Source organism: Eupeodes corollae, chromosome 1 (assembly GCF_945859685.1).
Source record: "Eupeodes corollae chromosome 1, idEupCoro1.1, whole genome shotgun sequence".
Classification (NCBI taxonomy): Eukaryota; Metazoa; Arthropoda; class Insecta; order Diptera; family Syrphidae; genus Eupeodes; species Eupeodes corollae.
In genome coordinates this window covers 145,874,951-145,898,801 of record NC_079147.1, presented here as the reverse complement: position 1 = coordinate 145,898,801, position 23,851 = coordinate 145,874,951, and the positions used below count along the sequence as shown (strand labels likewise).

Genomic DNA, 23,851 nt, shown 5'->3' with positions numbered 1-23,851 from the left:
ATATAAATAAACTTATGCTAAATGTAGACAAACGTAAAATAATGCTATAACAAGAAAATAATGAAATCAACCAAGGATTTAACTGTTTAAAATGAAATAAATTGGGTGGCGCAACAGTCCGTTGAGAACTAGGGCCTAGTGACTTACAACTCTCAACCATTTTTGTGTGCGAGTAGTTTTGTCAGGGAACCTACTATTTTAAGCCGAGACAAGAATTACTGTTGGAGAATTTGTCAATTCCTCGCAAGAGGCAGTACCCATAGAAAAATACTTTAGATGACATAGGTAGGGATCGAACCCAAGATCTCTGGCATGACAGTCCAACGCACTAACATGTCACGCGTACTACTATTTAAATGTTTAAATGAAATTAAATATTTAGAAATTATAATTAATAGTAATCTAAATTAAAAAAAAAAAAATATTTTGAATATGGTTTCAGTATTTGAAATAAAGTCATGAATAGTCAATAAAGAAGAAGAAGAAGAATATCAGAAGTCAATAAATATATTTTATAACTAATAATCTGTTTTTATTTAATAATATTTTATCCAGCCTTGTTTCTTTTTTTTAAGTTTTTTAGGCAAGAGTCGTTTGACTCAAATCCAAGCAGTTTGTAGATACTTTTAAAACCCCAAATTCTTACATTATATTACAAAGTGCTCAGCACATGTATAGGTAAATGTACCAAATAGAGACATAATAAATTAAGGTACTAAGACTATAAAAGGTGATACAACACAAGACATTTATACAAGACAAAAGGATAGAGGAGACATAAAGAACACATGACAAAAGCACGCAGTAGGTTTCGAGATGGTTCTCCCGTTTTTCTACTAACCGCGGTCACTGGTGATTGATTTCTGTGATCGATGGGAACCGATGATTTTTATCAGTGACTTGGCCGTTGACTTTACAAAATTGTCTTATTAGGAAACACTTATAAACAACACAAGGACCGTGGGTAAATAATGCACTTTTTATCGTTTAGATGAGGAGGATTCGATGGAATTCGTTAGAGTTTTTGGTTGATGAATATAATGGAACTCATTGTATACAAAATTAAAACAATTTATTACATTTTTTCATATACAAGAAGATATTATACATAGTAAACAGCGAAATAAAACAAATCAATTGGCATTTAAATCACTAATAATATTAAAAATGACCTTACGGTCTACTTTTCGTTCCACTCCTAATCGCAATAAGTCCTCTTCACAGAGTGAAAGAAATTTCCCAAAATCCATCTGCAAAATTTAAAGACCTTTTAATATAATATATTCAGTAGTAAAAATGGACGACTTAGTTAAAGGTTAGTATAGGTTTTTGACAAATTTCCGGTTTCAACATAGATAGATAGCTATAAGCTTTGTGAACATCTCAACCGCAATAAGTCTGCGAGTGATGAGCGCTTAAGCTTAAATTCAATTATTTGTCAGTTGTGTTAATGTAGATTTGTTGTTAGTTGTTAGTTTTTTTGTTTGATTAAATTTTATTAATTTTATACATTAAATGTTACATTCTATGCTAACACTTTTAATTTAAAATTTTTAAATGTTGATTGCATTTGATATGATGGTTTGTTTTATCTAAGCATCACAAATAAGACTAAGAGCTTCAAATTTCCGTAAGTTTGTTAACTATTTGATATAATCATCTTTTTAAATTTCCCCTGGCACAAGTCGGGAATGTACTTCACAATATAAACTCATAATGAGAAGAAAAACTACAAAATGATTTGGAAAAGTCCTTGTGCAGTTCCTTTAAAATAAAGGATTTAGAAAAGCTAAAAAGTTGTATTGAATTAAATAAAAAAAACTTCTAAAGCAACTACGAAAGGAATTTGGGTAAAACAATGATTCTGAATGCTTGACTGCAAACCAGTAAGAACACCAAGCAATCTTAATTAAAAACTATCCATAGAGCGTTAATTACTCAAAACGCGGAAGCAATTTAAAATTAAAATTAAAATTAAAATCCTTAACGGTTTTTCAGCTGCTGTGGGATACAACTTGCAGGGACAAATTGTTTTAGATCAGAATTATATACAAGACTGTTGCTAGACATTACATACCCACTCAAGATGTGGCTACTGATTACTTAACAAAAGCAGTTACTAATAGCAAGCAACTTTGCGTCAAAAAGATGGGATTATTAACTTACCATAGGAAGTTATTTTAATGGGTCCGATATGTCGAATTGAAAATGTTGACATTTCTCGACGTTTCAAGGTCCCTGGAGTCAAAATAAAAGATTTTAAGAAAGATGCCTGTGCGTATGTGTGTACGTACCTTCGCGACGTTTTTTTCGTTGTCCATAGCTCAAGAACCAGAAGAAATATAGACGTCAAATAAATTTTGTTATAGAAATAATAATGCAGAAAGGGCTCTCAAGAAAATTGCGTGGGTGTTTTTTTCAACAATAGCAGTTTAAAAAAAGGTGAACATTTTCGAAATTTCGACACAAATATCTTTTCAAAAACTTAAGATTATATCTTCAAACTTATATTATCTTATAAGAAAAATTGTTTTCAACATTCGGTAAAATTTTGAGAAAAATCGAATTGACAGTTTTTTTTTTGTTAAATAAATAAAAAAAACATTACTCAAAGTTGGTAAAAATTAATTTTCGACTCAAATATCTTTTCAAAACTTTGGAATATTCAGGCCTATTCTGCTATTAACCGGGGGAATTTTACTTGAATTTTCACTAATCATTATTCTGCTATTCATTCGAAGTGAATCTGTGTATGTCGGTAACGTCGGTAATACTGCGCTGTATTTTTCTATTCATGAAAGCATTCCTTCTATACAATTCAGATCCGCATAAAAAATGCAGCGGATTTTTCATTTGATGTCGGGTTTATTAATTTTTGTAAGCAAAATATAAGTGAAAACTAATTTATTGCTAAATTTAGAATATTCGTTTTATAAATAAAAGAATATTTACATTTTTAAGGGAAGTTAGGTACTTTTTTAACATTCCTCCGAAGCTCTCTGTTTGACGATTCTCTTATTCCGCCTACAATTGGAATAAAAAGTCCAATACTGCCCATTTCCAAAAATTACACACATTTTTCTGATTAAGTGGATTGATTGAACTTAATTTTTGTATGAATCAAAACAATTTATCCAACATTAACAAGATTTTTACAGGAACAGCTGTTCATTTGAATGTAAAATTGGTTTGGGATGATGTAGTTCACCCGATGGATAGCAGAATGCAAAGGCAGTGTGAAAGGGAATCGAATGGGAATCTAATTGACAGTTCTTTTTACAAACAATAAAAACCTAAAAAAAAATCTTAAACTTTTAAAAATTTCCTTTTGACTCAAATAGCTTTTCAAAAATTAAAAATACAGTTATAAAAATCCAACAGTCCGTTTTTTATAAAAAAATAAAATCTACAAAAAATAGTACCTACGCAAATTTGGTAAAAATTGATGTTCTGTTCTTGATATCTCTCAAATTAATTTCATTCATCCAATTTGTAAAAATTTAAGAACTGCTAATAAAATTGGTAAAAATTTGTTTTCGACTAAAAATCTATTTAACGAAACTAGATTTTCAAACTAAACTATTTCTTTATATGAAAAATATTGTTGGTAATTACAAATTTTTGAAGAATAATTCAACTGGCGACTTTTTTAACCCAACACGAAAACCTACAAACTTATAAGCAAGACAAATCGACAGACAGGATCAGTGTGGGTCGCATCTCAGTCTCTTTTTTAAATATTTTAATAACCAAGGATGTTTAAATAGTAAATATTACTTCTTATAAAACAACTGTTCTACTTTTAGGGAATATTTATATTTCCCTTCTTTGTAAACTCTGGCTGAAATATTGTGTAACTATTTATAATAAGTTCTTATTTTTTTTTAATTTTAAAGTTTTTCGTAATGAAATACTGCAGACCAAACATTTATTGAATTCCTCAAGCAAAATATGCTATTAGATGGATAAACATAGCTTGTTTGATACTTATTCAAATTTTTAACTTTTTTGAGCCATTTACTAATACGAAACATACATTTTTTGTTCTTGTTTTTTTCTCAGCATAAGCTGCCACCCGAGTTTTTACTTTCAACTGAAGTATTTAAGTTTATCGGCACTTAGTTGCCGCGTTTCTGAGAAAAAATGCATCAAAATTCCAACTTTTATAAAAATTTAAATAGGGAGGGAGTTAAACCACTTGTAATGTAATGCATTTCATTTTGACGCCTACAACTCGCTGATCCCAAATATGGTTTCGACAGACTTGAAGGTGGCCGCATTTGTATTGCAGGGGTCACCCGAAAACGTGTTTTAGAGTTTTAGGAAACCACTTGAAATCGGTCTCATCAGGAAGCCCTCGACTTCCTAATTGCGAATACGTACGTGACAGAAGTTTAAGTGGCCGCATTTTCCCTACGGATATATCCGAAAATGCATTTATTTTGGCGTTTTGGGAATAAACATCAAATTTTTCGGAAGCTCATGACTTCATGAATTCGAATATGTACAGTACATATGTACATGACAGATTTGCCGGTAGCCGCATTCTCCCGACACGCGATTAAAATCCCGTGTTTTTAAGCAAATCTTTGGATAACAGGCATAGCCAAATGAAATTTATTGCAATCCAAAGTTCATTGATACTAGAGTATAATTATACTTACAAAAAATAAAATAAAAATCGCGATTTTTTTCAAATTAAATTTCAATAATGTAATCTTCAGGGAAACTTCTTCTCTTATATGTTAACAGAAAGATATTAACTACAATAAAATTATAAAAATAGGACCAAAAGTTGAAGTATTGCTTAGCTCTTTACAACCGTGATTAAACTAACGAGTGTTATTGGTGTTTTTTTGTAATGGATTTTGATGTGAGGTTGTTATAATGGGCATTAATTTAAAGATTTTTAATCCCAACAAATTAAAGCTTGACTAGCAGAAGCTTTAACCAAACCAAATCAATTGTATTGTAAAGGTAATTTCTTAAAATGAATGTAAGTTAAAAACGGCTTCACTCCGAAGTATGAAATTGTAACTGACAGACGTTTAAATTCAACCAACTGCCTACTGTCTCAATTTAAGTCACGAATGCTAATATGTAGGATTATCAATAGCAGAAGTATGTATAATCTATGTCCATACAATAGTCCAGTTAATAAAGGTTTTCAGTTAAAAAAAATCCAACAGTTTTGAAACTTGGGACACTTACTATGAGATGTTTGGTGATTATCCAAAAAAAATTCCCCAAGAATTTGACGTTAGCTCTAGCGGCAGTTAAGAAAAACATGGTGTTTGGTTCAGTTTTTCACGTTGATCTCGAAAGTTATTTGTCGTATTAAAAAATTTTGCTCCACAAAATTAAAGCTAATTAAATTTTATAAAAAAAGCCTTCACGATTTTGTTCGTATCTGTTCTGTTAAGTTTATAAAATAACTGTAGCGGCAGTGAAGAGAAACATACGGTTTTTTCGGTTTTATTTTGAAAACTATTTGTCGTATCAAAAAATAATCTTCTACAAAATTAAAGCTTAGTTTATAGTTTTTAGTTTGTAAAATAACTCTAGTCATGTAAGGAAAACATTTGATGAATTTGTAACACGTGGATGACGATTGTGTACCTGAAAGCCTAAAAACGTTTCTGGAAACTCTTTTATTAAAGCAAACGAACTATGGAAATAGAAAAAGGAAGTGCATCGCAATAGGGCATAGCATTATATCTGTTGTGATTCCCAGATCATGCATGTCTCCAACACTAAGCAGCCTTGCCTTATTTATAGACAGAAAGCTTGATTCTAAGTAGTTGGTAAACCTTACATCAAGCTTAGGGTTTTGTTCTTCATGCTATGAAGCTCAGTTGTTAGAGATATATTGCCACACGAGACCAGATTCCAGCGGTTCATTTAACCAATTTGAGTTTATGCGGACTTTAATTTCAGAATGTGCAAAAACTAAAATCATTCCTCTTCCGTTCATAAACTCTCCACCGTCCGAATATAATACACTTTACACTGCATTGCACTATGCTGTCAGTTTGTGTTGCGAAATTTAACCAAAAATGCCTGGTGTTAACATTTGACGATCCTCTTTATATACACAGTAAAGAAATCATTGCCGCAGCTTCATCTGAGTCCCGTCTATCAAGATGCGTAGTCAGATTGGGTAGATTTCATCCGTTAATGTCCCATATTCTTCCAATAGGTTTTATCATAAGTGGAAGTGGCTTGCAAAAGTTAATGAGTACTATATATGCCCCGGTTTCTGTTGAAAAGATGCTGCAAGGAAAAGCTGTCGCTAAAGCAGTTCGTGTTTTAATAATAATGATGGAACAAGTCGACATAAGCCAACATGAATTGTAGGAAATCCAAAATCTCATAGCGGTCTAGCGATTGGGATACCTATATTAACTGAGTGAATAATATGATTTCCATACCGCCATACACTTCTCGTACGCCAAATCATGTGACCTGTATTTACAGGACTTGATAAAACTGCATTCTGTGATGACCCCAGATGAATTTTAAAACTTTGTGCAAGAGGGTTACTTTTGCAGGGGTGTGGTCGGTCCAGACGATTCAGCAAACTCTAATGCGTGGAATAAAGAGTATGGAAGTGTACTTAGCGAATGGGTTCTAGGGCTTAATATTTTCTTATCACTCAAGGAATTCACTGGCGTTCTTTTTTCTACTAGTGAGCGACATGAAGATTTTGGGGAGGAACGTAAAATTTGAAATAAGACAGACATTGCAAAGCTGTCAAATTGGTTCCAAAGTCATCCTCCATTTCCAAATGAAATCATGTCAATAGCGAGTGGCATCGTTGGAGATGATAAAGTAACTTGCTACAATGCTTATTCTCTAGGCATGCAGGCAACGAGCCATATAGAGGGCCATCGAGTTTACATAAGTAAGAAAGGATATACAAATTGAATACTAGAGTTCTTAGAAAATTTAATAAGCTTTAATTTTGTAGAAAATTATTTTTTGATACGACAAATAGTTTTCAAAATAAAACCGAAAAAACCGTATGTTTCTCTTCACTGCCGCTAGAGTTATTTTATAAACTTAACAGAACAGATACGAACAAAATCGTGAAGGCTTTTTTTATAAAATTTAATGAGCTTTAATTTAGTCGAGCAAAATTTTTTGATACGACAAATAGCTTTCGACATAAACGCGAAAAACTGAACCAAACACCATGTTTCTCTTAACTGTCGCTTGAGCTTACGTCGGACTCTTGGGGACTTTTTTCTAGATCATCACCAGACATCTCTTAGTAAGTGTGCCAAGTTTCAAAACTGTTGGATTTTTTTTTTATGTGAACGCAATTTTTTTTGTTCATTGACTGGACTACCAAGAGTTTGGCTCCGAAAACAATATTGAAAATTTCAGCCGTCGACTTTAGCCAAACTTCAAACTTATTCAAGAAGTTGTTTATCATACATAAACTGCAAGTCTTATGGAATGGATTAAAATTTGAGTTTGCCTGTTAATTGAACAGCATCCAAAAATCAAATGGGGTGGCGCATCAGTCCGTTGTGAACCAGGGCCTAGTGACTTGCAACTTTCAACCATTCCTGTGTGCGAGAACTGTTGTCAGGAATGGAATTGAACAGCATCCACCCTTAAAACAAATCCGGTTAGATCACAATTTCTTACAGCTTGTAAGAAATGTAGCTTAAATCTGTTAATATTAAGAACTGCATTTTCCAAAAGTCCAAGAGAAAACGAATAATACATTTTTAAGTCATTAGCATAAGGTGATATCAACAAAGTACAATTGCATTTACATCATTTATAAATAAAGTGAAAAGAAGAGGTCCCAACAATGAACCCGAGGGATATCCACACGTAAGTTGCAAAAAGTATAAAGATGAGATGTTTTCGGTGAGAGAAAGAAACTTTAAATTGATTTTAGAGCACTCGACCAAAAAAAAAATGTAGGCTATCAAACACTTTAATTACTGCATAAGGAATTACAATAAAAAATAGACCATAGACTGTGTTTTGTTTTTATGGCTAAACCAAAACCACGCGTTAGGTCTGTCGGGCTTTTGACAAGCTTCTTACCGAATTTACGATATTTTACGATATCATGTGTCATAACGACCTTAAATTTGCAAAACTTTATGCAGATGCAGATTCCAACCGTGGGCGTTGAGAATAATGTTTACTTAATGTCAAAGTACGAAAAATAGAAAATAGACATTTTCAGGCGTTGGGAGGTAAAGGCTAAAGTAACATTTCAGATTGTCACCTTAGCGTCCATTGAGTCTTCGATTTGTTAAAGTGGAGGCGTCGAACGCGAGGTTTAGGCTATTAATTCAAATATGACGTTAGTTTTAAGACACCCTTTATGTCTCTATTTTACCACTTTTAAATATACCTTAAATAAAGAGCAAAACTCGAATGGAAGAAAATTGAAAGTGACTTTAAAACACAACAGAATTTACCAATAAATTTTGTAGGTTGTTCCTTAAAATCTATTATGAAGATCATTTCCAGAATATGTTTAAAGTTTTTTTAGCAAAAACCTAAATAATATATATAATATTACCACAACCTCTCATAATGACATTTTCTTCTTTCGTGGTTAGTAAGACATAAAAATATTGTGTACTACTTTTATACGATACCTTTTCTTTTTCAAAAGCTTCAGTATACTGCTGCATGCCTGCATTTTTCAAAATCAAACGAACTTCCAGTTTGTGATTTAAATAACCATGCGACGCGGATTTATCTAGACTTTGAGTCTGATTTAGATCTTCCAATTGGATTTCTGATGATTTATGAGGACGGTTTTGTTTATGAAAATGATGAGGTCTAATCGGAGTTTCACCTTCATTGGTTTTCTAATAAAAATTCGGTTTTAATGGACACCAAAACATAAATACATTAATACATGACTTACATATAATAATGGTGGAACCTTAAATTCAACCGGTGTAAGGGATTGTTCAAGTACTTTGTAATCTCCTGGAGTCAACGACTGTTCTAGATTTGGTGAGGAATATCTTGCGTTTTCTGGATAACCATGTTGACTATTTGCCGCCGTATCTATTGGCGACAATTCTGGTGATTTCAAAAACAAGGAGTTTTTAACAGGAGTAAAACTTCGCCTGTTGCGGTAGTTCACTTTAAGATTGGATACGTCTTTGAATTGCTCGACATTTTTGTGAATTATTGTTCGATTTCGGCCATGTGGTATTGGTGTGGTTGAATTACGCTCATATTCTAATCCCCCCGGTGTAGACTGACTCATGCTGAGCAATACGGTTGGCGGAGTCCTACCATCGTTTATTTCTGTGTACCTACCAAAGTTTTTACTCTAATTTATTTTATATTGATTTTGTGACTTACCAAATGGCATTTTTTGTTTAATAATTTAAAATTAAATAAGAATAGTTTAAATGAATTATTATAATAAAAATAACGGAAAGTGAGAACGAGAATGTATAACTTAATAAATTGAAGCAGTTAGAAATTATAACGGATTGCAATTGCAAATGCAATTGCAGGAACGGAAAACAATTGGCGGTATCGTTGTTGTTGTTCATATATCGTTTACGAGACAACAAAAAGATGTTCCTATTTGGCCAGTTTATAAATCTGAGAACTGAAACATTTCCTTATTCTAAAGAATATAAACAAAATTTATCATTGTTGTCAGAAATATAAGAACAGAATTTTTATAATTCAATTTTTCAAGAATTTTCTATCGCAAAACTCATAAAAAGGATGAAAAGAATATAAATGCTACCGTACTTCTTATCCTGACAAGTGCTTTAAGAAATTAGCTGTTCGAATTCGGCTTAAAACCGTAGGTCCATTCCATTCTTGACAACATTTTTCGCACACAGGAATGGTTGAGAGTTGTAAGTTCTATTGTATTGAACTACTGTCTTTTGTTTTCTAATTTTATTCATTAAAGGTCTCGACAAATTCCAAAATCGGATTTGTTGTACTATTTCTGTAATAATTAGGTAAAGAAGCTTATGCAGCTCTAGGTAACTTCCATACAAAATAAATTCCAAATGCAAACGCCTACGATGACAGTAGATTAACACGTCGAGTAGCGCTTCTGCGTAAGCTCATTACAACGTAGCTTGTTAACTATGGTTTCATGCACATATACGTAAAGAAAATAATTACAACCGCCCAATCTATAGACGGAATTGGATTTCCAATAAATGAAGAGAATGGGTAGGTTCATTATTGCTTGCTGGACTTCCAGATGATTATCACCCTATGATACAGAAAATGTAACAGAATATGTAACAATTTTGGGCACATCGTTGATGCTTTCAGTTGTGTACTCTCCACAATAACTTGTTCGAGAAAACAAGATGAATATTATTTTGATTTGGGGGCCACATAACATGTGAGCGTTAACGAAAACATTCTGGAGTTCGTTTCTTAGGACATCGGCACAGTTTCCGCAAATAATAGCAAAATGCAAGTAACAGGGTAAACCAACATGCAATACTTCAGCTATTAAAGTCAGCGACGTGAAACTAGTTCCAGATTTATCCGCCATTCTTTTTGTCTGTTGAACAACTGGAACTGCAGCTGTTGAGGAGCAGCAGCGAAAGGGAGCGCAAGCCCCCAGGTAAGTATAACGATTATTAAGTAGAAAACGACAATACTCCCTCCTTACCTTACTTACTTACTTAAGGTGGCGCTACAGTCCGGGTCGGACCTGGACCTCAACCAACATGCGTCTCCAGCCAGCTCGGTGCCTAGCTAGATGTCTCCTGTTTCGCACGTCAAGTTGGTTGAGGTCCTGAGTCACGGTCTTCCTCTAATGCGCCGTTCCACGGGATTAGATTCGTAGACTTTCCGTGCTGAAGCGTTGATGTCCATTCGCTCTACATGACCCAGCCATCTAAGCCGTTGGACTTTAATTCTGCTAACTAGGTCAGTGTCACTGTACAGCCCGTACAGCTCGTAGTTAAATCTTCTCCTCCATTCTCTATCTATGTGTACGTCTTACTATTCAAGGTAAAAAATTATTAAGATCAATATATCAAGCTAATAAACCGATCCAAGGTTTTTTAAGAATTTTAACCGCATCGTTATATAAAACGCCATCAAAGATAGTTCTACTACACCGGAAGTGGCACTATCTAGACCTGAAGCAGTCCATCTGGGTCTGGAATCATGAGCTGAACAAAACGCTTAAATCATTTGGATTGTAAAGATTAAAGCACGATCCGGGCATCTATGTTAAATTGGAAAACCAAAATATACTCATCGTAGCCGTTTACGCCGATGATCTCTTGCTTTCAAATGACAACGAATGGCTAGGGCATATTAAAGTGAGGCTCCATAATCACTTCAAAATGAAATAACTTTGAACAGCAAACCTAATGCTTGGAATGCCCATAACAATGTCCGACAATTTAATTGTAATCGACCAAGAGCTTTATATCGAAAATATTCTCCAAAATTTTGGAATTGAAAAGGCCAAACCAAGGATGACACCAATGAATTACAGTGTAAAGGTATCAGTCAAGTACATCTGATACGAAAGATATCCAATTCATAAAAAATGTTCCGTACCGAGAGGCAATTGGTTGCCTCATGTAATTAGCACACTGCTCGCGACCCGATTTATGCTGCACTGTGAATATGCTCAGCCGATTCAATTCCAACAACAATATAATTGGTTATAGTGATGCTGATTGGGCAGCCAACGTACGTAGATGATCTCAGATCTACCACTGGATTTGTTTTTATTGCCAAAGAGGAGCCATATCTTGGAATTTCAAGAAGCAGCACACGGTAACACTATCTCTCTGCGAAGTAGAATATATGGCGCTCTTAGCCACTTTGCAAGAGCCACTATGGTGGAATGGCCTTGTCAATTTTCTTGGACAACAGGAACCTTAATTGCAAATCTTTTGCTATAAAGCAGCACAATTGCGATAGCCTCAAATCCAAAATTCAATACTAAAATAAAATAAATGAATTGGGTTGTGCAACAGTGAGAACTAGGGCCTAGTCGAATTACAACTCTCAACAATTACTGAGTGCAAGTACTGTTGTCAGGAATAATGGGTTCTACAACTCTAAGCTGAATCTGGATGGCAAATTCGAAAAAGAACTTTTCATAAGAAGAATTACTTTTATGGAATTTGTCAATTTCCCTATTCAGTACCCGTGAAAAAAACTTAAATGTCATAAGCAGTAGGAACCCAAGGCCTTTGGCATGACAGTCCAACGCACTTTTGTTTTAGTAATTTTTTTTAAATCCGTCTAAAAGCTAGACAAAAATTCATAAAACCAGCCTAAATAACCATAAATTGCAACTAACTTAATGGTCCCATACGGGCACTCAAAGTTAAACTAGAGTTTAGATCTATTTTACTTCAATTCAATTCTATTTATTAGAAAATTTGAGAAAAAACTTTTTTAATTTTATTTTAAAACTACTTAAAATTAGGCCCTTAATATAAAATTTAAAACTAACTTAAAATACCTATTCTACCTATAAACTACTAAAAACTAGAATAACCACAGCAGCAAATCTAACGTTTTTTGTGTTTCATATTTTGTTGTCCTGTTTTTTTTATTATTCCATGTTTTGTTTTTATTATTTTTGTATATATTTTTTTGTAATTATCTTTTTGTGCCACCATGTCTATTCTACTTAAAAATAAACCCTAAAACTATAAAACATTTATGTAAGCCGGATAAGGCTTAAAACCCCATCCAGACTACCGACTGAGTGCCGATTGAAGCCACCAAAACGCTATCAGTTCGGTTCCGTTTAGCAACAGCCCCACTGAATCGAAGAAAGTTTTACTCTGCCTTGTGCCATGACGTCCCAACGTACAAAAGTCGCCTGTCCACGGTTCTTCGTCCCACGTGGTAGAGTTGAGGAACTGCCAATCTATCCTGTATCACACCACATATGTCTAAAAGGGGAATGCTTATGATGGAATGAAACCGCTCAAGCGTGCACTTTCAAAATACTCGTCGTTTGGATAAAACGGGCAACTAAATTGCTGGTTGAAGACATAGTTCTTGCAATGTCACCTCGAACGAGATTTATCACAAACTTTGTCAATTCTGTTGATTCGAGCCCCGTTGCATAGGACCTCGTTGGAATAGTAATGCACAAAAGAAGATTCGGCTGTTCGATATAAGCCGGTACAGCATCGTAACCACTGCCACTCGAACACCCGAAACGTCTCCATCAGTGCAACGCACTAATCATCATGCCACAGGCATTGCTTAGCGTAAAATCGATCTTTAAATTATCTTCTTGTGCGTCGTTGTAATCTTTTTTATAATTAATTGTTAAACTAAATAAATACATAGTTTTGTATGATGATTCGACTTGACAAAGTTGTTTAATTTTACGAAAATTGCCATAAACTGTAACATTTTCTTGTTATTTTGCAAAAACTTAATGTCTGTGGTGTCTGTCATTGACACCAACTTAACGAAATCAACTTTCACCACAAAAACAAGTGAGTAAAGCAAACACTGATATTTAATTCAACAATTTTATTAAATAGAATAACAATAGTAATTAAATGTCTAAGTTATTATTATATTAAATTTAAGTTTAAGTAAATGTGCGGTGGGACATAAGAAGAAACCAGCCCGAACTCAAAGAGAATAAAAAGAAGAATATTAAAAAGAATTCAAATTGTATCTGCTCACTGTTGGCAGTTTGTTTTTATACACTTAGAATCAAAAATTGTTCTGTTCTGGAATCTTCTATTTTAACTTCTTTATTAACAGGTAGAGGTGCCACCATCGTTACAGTGTCGCCACAGTCACTCCCCCTCGAGTGTCTTTTCAGCTGGATGATGAAATGTCACGGTTCTTTTCTGGTGGTAGGTACGTTGTGGTGGATCCATGGTGGAACCCCAAAGATGTGGCTGGATTCGTTGGTTTGTTGATTGTTGACTGTATGCAGGTGAGTCTTCAGTGTATTCGCTGTCGGTTTTGCTTATGTAGCAAGGTTTAAGTCGGTCTATAGATACATGTTTTTCTTGATTATTAACAAGTATCTTATAGATTCTGTCCGAAGTTCGCTCGAGGATCTTGTAAGGACCTTGGTACGGTGGTTCAAGTGGCGCTTTGACATGATCGCACCGCAACCAAACATGTGAACAGGTGTTAAGATCTTTCAAGATGAACATTCTTGATTTGGTGTGATGAGCTGTCGGAGTTGGTCGAATTCCACTCATATACTCGGGGTGTTTTATTATGAATGTTGACGAGTCTGGTAGTAGATCCGATGACACGAAGAATTCACCAGGTATCCTCAAACACGTTCCATATAGCATTTCTGCTGGAGTGGATTGAATGTCTTCCTTGAATGATGTCCTCAAACCAAGTAAGACTGTTGGCAGTATGTCGATCCAAGGTTTTGGTGAGCACATTAAAGCTGCCTTCAATGTTCTGTGCATTCGCTCGACCATTCCGTTGGATTGTGGATGGTATGGTGTTGTTCGGGTTTTCTTGCTTCCAACGAGATTGGTAAGAGCGTGAAAGAGCGCTGACTCGAACTGTGATCCTTGATCCGTTGTTATAGTTACAGGAGAACCAAAGTGAGCAATCCAGTGGGTGAATAAATTTGTTGCGACAGTATCTGCGGTCATGTCCTTGATGGGAACTGCTACTGGCCACCTCGAAAAACGGTCTATCATGGTGAGGCAGTACTGGAACTCTTGGACCATTGGGAGAAAAATTATGTCGATGTGAAGATGGTTGAATCTGGAGTCTGGAACAACGATGTGGTCAGGTTGAATTTTGTTGTGACGATGTACTTTAGATCTCTGACATGCTATGCATTCTCGAGACCATTGTAAAGCATCTTTTCGAATTCCAGGCCAAATAAATTTTTCTCTCAGCAAACGTGATGTTGTTCTTCCACTGGGATGGGCGTTGTTGTGGATGATTTCGAACGCTGTTCTTCGAAGTGACAGAGGGATGTATGGTCTGACTATGCCAGTAGAAATGTCGCAGTATATTTTGACGTCTGGTTCTGTTTGCAGTTCATGTAGATGTAGAGTTGATGCACTTGTAACTAGATCACGAAGATGTTCGTCGTTGCGTTGTTCGTCTCTAATTGTTTCTGGAGATAGTATTGTTGGCATGTTGATAGTGTTGATCCGAGACAAAGCGTCTGCAACTACGTTGTCTTCACCCTTTACGTAGACTATGTCCGTTGTAAATTGTGAGATGTAGTCAAGTTGTCGGATTCTGCGCTCAGGTGCTTTCTCAAGCTTCTGTTTGAAAGCATAAATCAGAGGTTTGTGGTCTGTTCTGATTTTAAAGGTGCGACACTCCAACATGTGGTGGAAAAATTGTATTGCGGCAAAGATGGCTAGCAGCTCACGGTCATATGTGCAATACTTCTGCTCACAGGGGCTGAGTTTTCTGGAGAAGAATCCAAGCGGCTCCCAGGTGTTTCCATTCTGCTGCTCAAGTTTGGCCCCAATAGCAGAAGATGATGCATCGGTGGTGAGTGTCAAAGCAGAATTTGTTGTAGGATGAGCGAGGAGTGTGACATTTGCTATCTTCTCTTTGCATTCTTCGAAGGCCTTTGTTGCCTCCTCAGTCCATTGAATCTTTGTTTTGCCGTTTTTTATTGAACGTTGGAGGTATGCATTGAGCGGAAGTTGTGATTGTGCAGCATTATGAATACAACGTCGGTAGTAGTTTGTCACTCCAAGGAATCGTCTAAGTTCTTGTATTGTCTCGGGTTTTTTGAATTTCAATATTGCATCTACTCGATCGCTTGATGGTGCATATCCCTGAGCGTTGATGTTATAGCTCAGGAAGTTGATTTCAGTTTGACCAAACATGCACTTTTTGATGTTGATGCTCAGTGAGAAGGCTTTCAAACGTTCAAAGACTGTCCGGAGGTGGTCGATGTGTTGGTTTTCGTCTTTGGACATTACGAGTATATCGTCAATGTAGACAAAGACGAAATCGAGGTCACGGAATATGGAGTCCATGAATCTTTGAAACGTTTGAGTTGCGTTTCTGAGACCGAATGGCATCACCAGATATTCATAAAGACCACATGGTGTGATGATTGCCGTTTTGTGGATGTCTTCTGGATGCATAGGAACTTGATGGTAAGCTCTGTTCAGATCCAGTTTTGTGAAGACGTGGTTTCCATGGAGGCGAAGGAAGAGGTCTTGCACAAGTGGAGGCGCATACTTATCGGCTTCGGTGGTAGTGTTAAGCTGTCTGTAGTCCCCGCAGAGTCGCCAATCATTGTTTTTCTTTCTGGTGAGATGGATAGGACTCGCGTAAGGACTTCTTGATGGTCTAATGATGCCTTCTTCCAGCATCTCGGAGATTTGTGTCTTTGCGGCTGCTGCTTTTTCTCCTGCAAGTTTGTAAGCACGTGAAGATACTGGAGGACCTGTTGTTATAATGCGATGAGCGTACTGTACATTGGTGAGGTTTGGGCTATTGATCGGTTTGGTGATGGAAACGTATTCCTTGAGGAGCTTGGCGTATTGTTCGGGAAGTGATCCGTCGATCGTTGAAACATTGTAAGTTGCCGTCTCAAGTGTTTCACCTCTGGTTGAGAACGAAGTGAGTGGGTCGATCAGCCGTTGGTTCTTGAGATCGACGAGCAGGTTGAAGTGGCTCAAGAAGTCGGCGCCAATAATTGCAGTTGGTATGTCCGCAATTATGAACGGCCAAGAAAAGCTTCTTCTGAGGTTAAGGTCTAGTTTTAGTGTTTTGCAGCCGTAAGTGGTTATAGGGGTTGAATTCGCTGCATAGAGGGTGAGCTGTTCTTGTTCCGGTCTATTGTTGAGAAAGTTGGATGGAATAATAGATACCACTGAGCCTGAGTCGATGAGGAATTTTCGTTGGGTTGAGTGGTCGTGGATATGTAGACGGATTTCGTGCAAAGGTGAAGTAGCTATGCTGTCACCAACTGCTCCAATTAGTGACAGCATTTCTAGTTTTCCTGCTTGGATGAACTAGGGGTATATTTACATGGTTGAGTACATGTCATGCAAGGGGTCTTGGGTTCAATCCCTGCCTGTGCCACCTTAATTTAAAAAAAAAAAAAAAAAAAAAAAAAAATTAATTTTCGCGGGTACTGCCTCTTGCGAGGAACTGACAATTCCTTCAAGAGTAATTCTTGTCATGAAAAAGTGCTTTCTCAAACTAGCCGTTCGGATTCGGCATAAAATTGTAGGTCCCCTCCATTCCTGACAACATTACTCGCACACAGGAATGGTTGAGAGTTGTAAGTCACTAGGCCCTGGTTCACAACGGACTGTTGCGCCACCCCATTTGATTTTTTTTTTTGAGTACATTGTCGAGCCTCATGACCCCACCTGTTGTGGTAGTAGCAAATACCATTGCGGTTGGGTGTAACGGACCTGCCTCTCGAACGACTTCTCTGTGCGTACTGACCTTGCTGCGTGTTTTGTCGTTGTGGCAGCGCTCCACTGGACGATGGCTGTTGGTGTCGAAGTTGCATCTCCAGTAGCTGGTTTTGGGTCTGTTGATGCGCCAGGTGTAAACCTTGAAGTTCGTTCTGGAACGATTTGACAGTGATGGTTAGGTCTTGAATTTGTCGTTCCAGTCGAAGGACATCATGTGAACTTGATGTTCGTGTTGTTGGCGAAGGCATGATGTCTCTTGAACTTACAGCCATGATCGAAGCACCACCCAATGCATCCATGATGCGATCAGCAGTCTCCGCTAGGGCTTTAAGGTCACTTAAATTGTCTGAGATGACGAGCAGAGGACGAATTTTTTCCGGCAGCCGTTCTGTCCAAAGCTGATGTAGCACTTCGTCACTCACTGCATTTTTTGCCAACTCTCGCATTTCTCTGAGAAGCTGAGAAGGTTTTTTGTTGCCGAGGACCTTCTCTCGGAGTAGCTTTTGAATTTGTTTTTGGCGTGATTCAGAGAAACGCTCGAGGATTGCAGTTTTAAGTGTCTTGTATTTGTCGTGTGCTGGAGTGTTGTTTACAATATCAATCAGCTGGCTGGCGATATGCAGTGGTAGGGCTTTAAGGAGCTGATTATATTTTTGAGCGTCGCTGCTTATTCTGTTTGCCGTGAAGTCAGCTTCTGATATGGCGAACCAGAGGTCTGGGGTCTCCGGCGAAAATTGCTGCACGTGGTTGTGGTACTGAGGCATAAACATTGCACCAGGCGGTATTAATGATTTAGGGTCGGAGTTTTGACGGGATCCGTTATATGTAGCACCAGACAACGGAGGATGTAAAGGACCACTACCAGAAGATGCGTGATTGAAGTTGTTAAGTAATGGATCGCTGTCTAAGTCAAGTAGGCTTTGATTTAAGTTTTCACCGGCTGGGGTCTTGTCTTCTTCAGCCGTTCCTTCTGACTCCAAATCTTTTGTTGGCGTTCGGGCAATCATTTTAAAATATAGTTAAGACAAAATGACTTACATGTTCTGGTTATTTTTGTATTGTTGTGTTTGCTGTTATTGTTGTGATGGTTGGTTGATGGTTACTGTTTTTGTGATGGTTGGAACTCAGTCAAATCACGTCGGGGTCACCAATGTGGTGTCTGTCATTGACACCAACTAAACGAAATCAACTTTCACCACAAAAACAAGTGAGTAAAGCAAACACTGATATTTAATTCAACAATTTTATTAAATAGAATAACAATAGTAATTAAATGTCTAAGTTATTATTATATTAAATTTAAGTTTAAGTAAATGTGCGGTGGGACATAAGAAGAAACCAGTCCGAACTCAAAGAGAATAAAAAGAAGAATATTAAAAAGAATTCAAATTGTATCTGCTCACTGTTGGCAGTTTGTTTTTATACACTTAGAATCAAAAATTGTTCTGTTCTGGAATCTTCTATTTTAACTTCTTTATTAACAGGTAGAGGTGCCACCATCGTTACAGTGTCGCCACATGTCAACAAATATAGCGCCATCTGTTCCACACGATGATTTACACGTAGTCTACTGACGAACCCCTTTCTTTGAGTGCTTATTTACCTTAGATTCTATTTACAAATTGAAAAACATGAAAATAAATTGAATTTAAATTATTTCTGAAATAAAAAAAATTTAAATTATTTCTGAAATTTTCTTAACATATCCTCTTAAAAATTGTCGATTTTACTTACTTACTTGAGGTGGCGCTACAGTCCTGTGTGAATTAGGGCCTCACCCAACAAACTTCTCCATCTAGCTCGGTCACTAGCTAAATGTCTCCACTGCGCTGTCCTGTGGGTGTGGATTCGAAGACTTTCCGGGCCGGAGCATTGGTTTCCATGCGCTCTACATTACCCAGCTATCTTAGTCGTTGGACTTTACCCTTCTGGCTAAGTCTACGTCGCTGTACAGCCCGTATAGCTCGTCGTTCCATCTTCTCCTCCACTGCCCTTCGATGCATACGGGAGCGTAGATCACACGAAGAACTTTTCTCTCGAAGCGACCCAAGGTGCTTTCATCCGCTTTTGTTATAGCCCATGCTTCTGCAACGTATAGCAGGACGGGGATGATAAGGGTCTTATATAGCAACACTTTGGTCCCTTGAGAGAGGACTTTACCACTCAATTGCTTTCTTAGTCCAAAGAAACAGCGGTTAGCAAGAGTAATTCTGCGTTTGTTGTTTTCTGCATTTACAGCGGAGCCTAGGTAAACGAAGTCCTTGACTAACTCAAACTACGTCTGTCGATGGTGACGTTTTGACCAAGACGTCGTTGTTGTATGTCTTGACGACAGCATGTACGTTGTTTTGCCCTCATTAACCGTTGAACCCATTTTTGCGGCCTCTGCCTCACAAAAGCCCCATTGACATCACGCTGAGTTCTTCGAATTATGTCAATGTCATCAGCATAAGCCAGTAATTGGACATTGTCGACTTTAATAAGTTAAAATTAGTTTAATTTAAAATTTTATTTTATACAATTTATTCTGCTTCAGTTATGTTGAACGCTTCCAAAAAAATTGTCCTTGGAACACACCCATTTCTTGAAGCTCTTCATAAAAATGACAGATGATCAGATAACTTCAAAATATTTTTAACATTTAAAAAAAAATTGTATTGAGTATGAATAGAAACAAATATTAAAGTGTTAATTTTAATTGTTTGTTTATTTAATTTAACAATATTTTATTAGAAATATAATTTTAAATATCAGATTTAGAGTTACAATGGGAAAAATCAGGAAAAACCGCGTCCAAAATGATGGTAAATTGAATATAATTTTAATAAACCATTCGCATTTTTAATAAACATAAATAATGATACAAATTTGAAGTTCCGATGAAATCCGATGTTATGGAGACATCTTCACAAAGCTCTGAGGACGAGTTACCAGAGGAAGAAACAATGACTAGAACTCGCAATGGAACTTATCGCAGAAATTGTCTTAGACTACGGTGGGAAACAAATTCATTCATCTTTCCCTAAAATCTAACTTTTTTTTATTTTCCGTGAATAAAATTCGTAAATTGCAGTGTCAAAAAATCCACAAAATTAATCAAATCAAAACTCAATAAACAACAAACAACCAAGTCATCATCTGCATCTTGTAAAGCTCTTGACAATGATACAACCCATTCGAAAGAAGTGATACCTTGTGATGATAATCAGCCCCAGAACGCTTCGGATTTAGATCCAAAATCTGATATTGAAGAAGATGAATGCATACCAAATGGATCAAAGTCTATTGAGTGCTTCATTTGCAGTTGTAGATTAAGTAAAATCTATAATCTGAGGAGTCACATGGCTACGCACTTAGAAGAAGACTCGTATGACTTAAAAACTTTCGAAAATTCAGAAATATTTAATGTCCTGAATCCACATAAGAGGAATATTGATTCAAAGACAATCCAAAAATTTGTTATCCAGGTAAGTTTCTATTAAATTCAAATTTGGAAAAGAAAACAATAACATTTAATTTCTTTTAATTTTCAATAAAGGAAATCCAAGCTAAACGTTATTCCCAGTTCTATTGCATTCTCAATGAAGCAGCTGTTGAGCTACATATCAGTGATTCGGAAACAGATTCTGATGGAGCGGGTGATGGTATGATACCTCGCAATAACTATCGTTGTGAGATGTGTAAAAAGAACTTTGACCGGAGATACAAAGCATTGTTTCATCAAAAAACCGCTCATACTAAAAACGACTTAGTCGTCGAATGCGACTATTGTTTGAAAAAGTTCTTTTGCATGAATCTTCTTATTCATCATTTAAAAACTCAATGTGAAAGCGATGAAAAGCCAGTTCCATGCACCGAGCGCTTTATGAAATTTCTACTTAAAGTTAATTTGGAATATTATGCAAATCTAGCCGAGGCCAGGGAACAAAGAAAACTACAGAAAGTCAATGAAGTCCCAAAGTCGTATAGTTGTAAAATTTGTAAGAAAACATTTACACGCCAGGAGCATCTGAATCGGCACAGTGCTGTGCATCTTCCCGATGAGATGAAGTTTGAGTGTTCTGTTTGTGATAGACGTTTCAATAGAAAGGACAATATGCGATCTCATATGAAAACACACACTGAAGAGGGCACCCGAAATGCAGAGTCGAAAAAAATTCTCTGCTCTTACTGCGGACGAAGCTTTAGCAGTAAATCCAATTATGTGGTTCATATGCGTCGTCATACAGGTGAGAAACCCTACAAATGCGATGTGTGTGGGAAAGGATTTCCCAAATCTACAGATCTCAACTCTCACAAGATCACACACACGGGCGAGAAGAATTTTGTGTGCACAATTTGCAATAAAGCCTTCGCTAGATCAGCTGTGCTTTCGAAACACATGAAAGTTCATAGCGGTCCATATCCATGTACGTCGTGTGACAAGAAATTTCCGAAACCTAGTGCCTTAACTTTACACTTGAGAACCCATGCTGGTGGGGACAGGTCGTCCAGATGTATGGTGTGTAATGAATCTTTTCCTACAAGAGATGAATTAGATTTGCATTTCTCCGAAACTGGACACACGAATGAACCTAAGAGGGTTATAGTGATAAAGGAACCTGTTGTTGTGGTGGGAAATCCTTCTTCTACGTCCCCACATGATCAAGTACCTGATGTGGAAAAGAAGACAGGAAGTGAAGATCCATTGGAAATCGATGAAGAAGAATGGCGGACGACAAAAATTAAAGTACCTGTTAATGAAATTATTCAAAGTGTTTTGCAAAAGTCAACAAGTACAATCGATCAAGAATTAGTTAAGGAAGAAACTAAAGACATTGATAATAATGTAATGCCTCCATTCTCGCCGTTTGATAATAAATTTGATGATGATGATGATGAGGATTATGAGGGTGGATACGACTGGTAAACCAATGAGTTAATATTTTAATAATTTTTAATGTCTAATGATAAAATTATTTGACATTACATTTTACATTACATTTTGTTAATTCAATTTAAGGTAAATTTAATTGTATGTTATTAAGGATTTTAATAAAAGCTTAATTCATTTTATATTGAGAATCTCACATGCAAGTATAACCCATTGGCTCTTAAGGAATAAATAACCTATAAGGAGGTAGATATGGTTGCAAACTTAATTCTTTTCTCAAAGTTATATTATATTGCTCCCTTTTCCTAGTATTTGAGAGCGTAAGCAATTATATGGACACAAATTTTTCCAACTAGTAGCTAGAGTTCCTATAGATCTTGATGTTCACAAATCCGGTGAGCCGGGAAATATATCTCCTATTGTTTTTAAGATGTGTTCTTCAACTCTGGCAAAACCACTGCGTAAACTTTTCCATATATCCTATTCTACAGGTCTCTTTTCTAGTGGAGAGCAAAAGAATTACACCCCCCCCCCGCCATTGCAACTATTTGTTCTAAGTATGTGCATTACGAAAAAAGGAGACCCTCTAAACTGCACCAACTATAGAGGAATCAGTCTACTTAACATCGTCAACATATGTGAACGTCTAAAGCAAAAATACTATTTTTAATGGAGTATTTTTGGTCTAAAGTCCATCGTCAAAAACCTGACAGGTCATTATCAGTGTGGTTTTTTGACCAGGAAAGTCCACAATCGACCAAATATTCACATTGCGACAGATCCTTTAAAAAAACCAAGAACACCAAATCGACACCCACCATCTTTTCATCGATTTCAAGGCCTTAATAGAACCTTTTGATATCAAAAAAGTCTTAAGACAAGGTGATGCGCTGTCATACGATTTTTTTAACATCGTACTTCAAAGAATAGTGCAGAGCTCACACGTCAACAAGAGAGGCATTATTTTTCAAAATTCTGTTCAATTACTAGCATGTGCTGGTGACATTATCGGAAGAACTCAGCGTGATGTCAATGGGGATTTTGTGAGTATTGAGGCAGAGGCGACAAAAATTGGTTTAACGGCTAATGAGGGTAAAACAAAGTACATGCTGTCATCAAGAAAGGACATACAACACCCACGTCTTGGTCAAAACGTCACCATCGACAAACGTAACTTAGAGGTAGTCAAGGACTTCGTCTACCTAGGCTACTCTGTAAACGCAGAAAACAACACCAGCGCTGAGATCAAACACAGAATAACTCTTGCAACCCGCTGTTTCTTTGGGCTAAGAAAGCAATTGAATGGTAGTCATCTCTCGAGGGACCAAAGTGTCGCTATATAAGACCCTTATCATCCCCGTCCTGTTATACGGTACAGAAGCATGGACTATGACAAAAGAGAATGAAAGCACCTTGGGTCGGTTCTAGAGAAAAGTTCTTCATGTGATCTACGGTGCCGTATGAATCGAAGGCGAGTGGAGGAGAAGATGGAACGACGAGCTGTAAGGGCTGAACAGCGACGTAGACTTAGCCAGAAGGGTAAAATTCCAACCACAAAGAAGGCTGGATCACGTAAAGCGCATGGAAACGAATGCTT

General features: G+C 36.5%; 2 protein-coding genes across 2 annotated transcripts; one reads left to right on the top strand and one right to left on the bottom strand.

Moving 5' to 3' along the window:
• Nucleotides 1-1,050: 1,050 nt before the first annotated feature.
• LOC129942326 (uncharacterized) lies at nucleotides 1,051-9,504 on the bottom strand. Its single transcript, XM_056051199.1, has 4 exons — nucleotides 9,358-9,504; nucleotides 8,909-9,300; nucleotides 8,634-8,849; nucleotides 1,051-1,250 (listed from the first exon to the last, which is right to left on the bottom strand). Exons 1-4 carry the CDS (start codon nucleotides 9,365-9,367, stop codon nucleotides 1,134-1,136), a joined length of 735 nt encoding a protein of 244 aa, XP_055907174.1. The 5' UTR covers nucleotides 9,368-9,504; the 3' UTR covers nucleotides 1,051-1,133.
• Nucleotides 9,505-20,028: 10,524 nt separating this feature from the next.
• On the top strand, nucleotides 20,029-22,436 carry LOC129939131 (zinc finger protein 25-like). The gene is made up of 4 exons (XM_056047010.1): nucleotides 20,029-20,185; nucleotides 20,256-20,376; nucleotides 20,455-20,848; nucleotides 20,920-22,436. The coding sequence occupies exons 1-4, from the start codon at nucleotides 20,149-20,151 to the stop codon at nucleotides 22,288-22,290; spliced, it is 1,923 nt and encodes a 640-aa protein (XP_055902985.1). The 5' UTR covers nucleotides 20,029-20,148; the 3' UTR covers nucleotides 22,291-22,436.
• The last annotated feature ends 1,415 nt before the right edge of the window (nucleotides 22,437-23,851 follow it).